Source organism: Dreissena polymorpha, chromosome 11 (assembly GCF_020536995.1).
Source record: "Dreissena polymorpha isolate Duluth1 chromosome 11, UMN_Dpol_1.0, whole genome shotgun sequence".
NCBI lineage: Eukaryota > Metazoa > Mollusca > Bivalvia > Myida > Dreissenidae > Dreissena > Dreissena polymorpha.
In genome coordinates, this window is record NC_068365.1 from 25,860,195 (window position 1) to 25,864,555 (window position 4,361).

Here is a 4,361-nt window from a genome sequence, read left to right on the forward strand (position 1 = left end):
TAGATAGCGAACAAAAGATATTACGTTTGTATACATCATCATTATTAATTTGTAATAAAGATTGAGATAAAAGTCACAGAGTTATCGCGACTTGAGAAAGTTACGATAATAAAAGAAACAGTTGCGGGGCGGGGCATCATTAGAAGGATGAGGTCTGTTCGTGATGTGGGGTTAAGTTAAAATCTATGACTATCTCGGTTGAAAGACTAACATGTTTGAAAATAAGTGAATTTTCTTCGTATGAACCGTCTTTGACACCAAAGAGAAGAAGTTGTAAAGTTATGGGTTGAAAACTGGAAATATTATCAAATAGGATTGCTGTTTTATCATTATAAATTGGACAAGTGTAGAAAAAGTGGTATGTGTCTTCAATCTCTCAACATTGACAATATGGACTTTCCGAAATGGTTTTCGCATACAAATATTCATTTAAGTTGCTGCAATGCATTCGCAGACGTGCATTCAGAAGAACATTCAGCGTCCGCTCGCCATCGTAGTAATGCATTGGGATTTTTTGTTTGTCTTTGTTTGGATGTGCTTTGAAGGTAGAAAGAGAAGGAGCAGATCTAACAGATTCAGGTAGAGCGTTCCATAGGTTTATCGTTGATGGTAAGAACGATCGTGAAAAAAGCTGTGATTTGCAATGAATGGTGCTGTTGGGAATTTAGCGCCCCGTCGTGTGACGCCGCCGTTGGCGCGCCGTTGTGTGACGCCGCCGAATAACGTCATATACATGCACGTCATCTTGTTATTGTTGTTTCAGTTTATATATTGTTATGATTGAGAAAGGACGACATTAAAACGTAAAACACAACGCTATACTTATTTATTCAATTCAAGTAGACATTTTGGTGCCGTGGCGAAAAAACTAAGTACGCCGTCAACAAATACAGATAAGTTAAAGGGGCAGAGACTAGGAAATCAGAAAGTTATTGAGCGATTAATCGAAAGATTGGAAGAAAATGACAAATTGCAGTTTGAACCAACCATCGTTGCAATAGAGAACCAGTTGGAGATAATACGGGGATTAAATGAGAAAATAATCGCACTATCAGACGCGGAATCGACCCCAGACGAGCTGTTGGACTCGCAGATGTACGTTTTTGACATGGAAGCGAAGCTTCGGAGATACCGTCAAAATCTGCGTGATCACCCATCTTCAAGTAGTACAGCCGTCCATGATAGTAGTCTGTCGATGTCCGTTCTGCAGCCAACCGAGCCATCCAATACACGCTATCGAAGCGTAGAGGAAGAACCGCACGCGCCTCTGCAGTTACCTACCCTACCGACATCATCCGAAAACGTTAATTAGTCGTCGCTTCCGGCCTTTCATCAACCCCGTCAAGTCGCTACGGCCATCGCTGACACCAACATAATGCAACCAGCCCAGAATAACGTTTAGCACCCAACATCCGGTGACACAAACACGCATAACACGCCATCGCTCAGTGAAAGTTCAAATCGATCTGGAGCCGCACATAACAGATCTAAGGAAAGGAATAAGGAGCAGGACGCTCGTTCGACGCCTCAAAATTTGTCAGAGGCTATGGGCGGGTCCGGCAAGCCTGAAAAGTCTACCAGAGAAAGTCAAAGCAATATTGAAACTTTCGAGTCATGCAAAACTTTACGACGAGATGCAGAGAGCGAACCTGTCGCCATACTTAAGGCGTCGAGCCGATCTGTGGGATTAAGCGGTGTTCCTCGGACACCAAGTAAGTTTTCGGCCGACCATCCCAAGGATCCCGGGCTGAGTTTAAGCCGCACAAGGAATGGCTCCTATACGACGTCAGGTGGCACTCCCCAGGAGCACGGGGTTAGTTTGGAAAACATTCCCAAACCGTCGGTGAGTTCAAACCGCACCCCAGATGGACCCATCGTGAGTTCGAATAAAACTCCCCAGAATCCTGGGATACTCTCTGATCACTCCCAGCGAGAGATCAAGAAACTGTCCGATTACTGGAGCCGACAGAGCCCACTAGCGGAGAGTTTGCCGCGACTGCGGAGCAACCGGAAGTCACTTTTTAACATCAAAGAGTGCCTGGGAAAATCATCGCAATCAACACCAGTTCGAAAAAGAAGCAGAAGTCACGACTGCCCGGAGCAGACAGGCAATTTGACATCGGAGAATCTTCCGGAATCTCCATTTCCGTCCACGAGTTCGGATTCAAAATCGCCATCCAGTCGGAAATGGCCGGAAACCAACCATTCAAAAGATCAGACGACATCGGAAGCGCTCAATGCAAGCGTCATTCCAAAGAGTGCTTGCAAGGACGTCATTCAAACACCGAGCAAAACACTTAGACGCCAAAACGGCAAAAGCTCAATAAATGACATAATTATTTCATGTAAAAAAGGAAACACTTATATGCAATTCGAAACATCAGCGCATCTACTCCACGGAAGAAGACTGACTGGACTTCCATACAGTGACGCTAAAGCCGTTGGTGATAGTTCATTCCCCAACGTTACACGTCGTGATATCACACAACGCGCACAAGCTCACGTGCGTCTTATCGAACAGTACCGTCACCGATGGGCTCACGAATATCTGACGTCACTGAGGGAATTCCAAACGAAAGACGGCAACAATCATCAGACGATACGTTTGGGCGACGTTGTTATCGTACAGGACGACTTCAAACCGCGACTTCAGTGGACCCTGGCTGTGGTAGACGAGCTTCTCACCGGAAATGATGGGTTGACGAGGGCCGAGCGCCTCGGTACATCAAGTCGAATCACCACCAGACCTATCGTCAAACTATACCCGCTAGAAGTACACTGTGACGACAACTGACTTTAATTGTGTGCAATCAAGTGTTTAACTCTTTCTGGTGTTATGGACATTTGAAGTTTTAAAAACATCAGTAGATTGAATTATTTTATTTAAATAAGCATATTTTGTAAGTGTATATTAACATTTCGCGACCCGGAGAATGTTGGGAATTTAGCGCGCCGTCGTGTGACGCCGCCGTTGGCGCGCCGTTGTGTGACGCCGCCGAATAACGTCATATACATGCACGTCATCTTGTTATTGTTGTTTCAGTTTATATATTGTTATGATTGAGAAAGGACGACATTAAAACGTAAAACACAACGCTATACTTATTTATTCAATTCAAGTAGACAGGTGCGTATATTATCCGAATAACGATATGCCGTTGTTTCACCCACACTAGAGGGGATAAGTGCAGATAAATATGGCTGTGATAGAGAGTTATACATCTTGTAGAAGAGAGTCAATTTATGTTTAGTCCTCCTATGCTTTAAGGGTTCAAGAGCCGTTTCATTACATAAATTCTGCAGTGATGATAGACGTGTCCCCCCACTAATTATTCTTGCTGCTTCCTGTTGAATCTTTTCAAGCTCGATTTCATTATGTGCAGTTATATTATCCCAGACTACATCAGCGTATTCAAGAATTGGTCTTATGAATGTCGTATATACAGTTAGGAGGGACTTTCTCTCAAATGTAAACTTAAAAGATCTCATTAGATTTATTCTCTGCCATTCTTTATTCTTAATGGCTTTAATGTGGCCATGCCAGGAGCACGAGTTAGAAAAGTTCAGGCCTAAATGTTTATGAGACATGTTTATGTTTATAAGTTTGAACAATACACCATTAATTCTGTATTTTACTATGTACTGCTTGTTTAAATTGCTCTATAATCAGTACAGACTGAACAATAGGTTCTAGAATTTATAATTATGTGTTCAAATTAATTGCTAGATGTAATTGTGCTATACAATTGTCTTGGAGATTTTTCATGCACACACAGTCTTGGTGAACAGGACCACCATCATCATGCTAATCTGCTATAACAATAAGGTATATTTCAAATATGTGACCATGGAATCTGAAACAAAACATGCATTCATTAATTGGTGCTAAGAAATTTTTAATAACTAATGAAATTTGTAACATGATAATACTAAGTTTGCTAAAAGCTCGGTATTTACCAGTTACAGAAAGTGGCGTTACCGTGCTTACTAGTTATTAAAATGAGGGTTATTTTCGAATTTTGATACATATATTGCGATCACATTATGGACGCATCCTGGTGTTCATGAAAGGAAAACTATGATGGTTCTTCATTTCATCTTTTCATGAAAACTGCTGAAAAAACCTTATATATTATCTAAAACGCACATACAATGAACCTTGTCAATCGAAACAAATTACGCACTTACGAAAAAAGTTTTCGATAACTTTCTTTAAATAATGATTATGAATTGACAGGATTTACACCGAGGTTAAATTTATATCATAAGATCATCATGTGCGTAAGGATAATGTCGAATAAGTATGGTTAATGCGCACACCTTTCAAAAGTTCGCACGAAAATAATTCGAAAAATCAGCCA

General features: G+C 41.4%; 1 protein-coding gene across 1 annotated transcript; it reads left to right on the forward strand.

Annotated features, from left to right (window-relative positions):
• The first annotated feature begins 746 nt into the window (after positions 1–746).
• On the forward strand, positions 747–3,120 carry LOC127850708 (uncharacterized). Its single transcript, XM_052383982.1, has 2 exons — positions 747–1,904; positions 1,947–3,120. Exons 1-2 carry the CDS (start codon positions 1,547–1,549, stop codon positions 2,792–2,794), a joined length of 1,206 nt encoding a protein of 401 aa, XP_052239942.1. The 5' UTR covers positions 747–1,546; the 3' UTR covers positions 2,795–3,120.
• The last annotated feature ends 1,241 nt before the right edge of the window (positions 3,121–4,361 follow it).

What these genes read in the sequence shown, in the direction of transcription:
- LOC127850708 (XM_052383982.1), top strand. Translation starts at nt 1,547, where the DNA reads ATGGGCGGGTCCGGCAAGCCTGAAAAGTCTACCAGAGAAAGTCAAAGC. An exon ending in GAATAAAACTCCCCAGAATC is followed by an intron (nt 1,905 to 1,946) that starts CTGGGATACTCT and finishes AGATCAAGAAAC; the next exon opens with TGTCCGATTACTGGAGCCGA.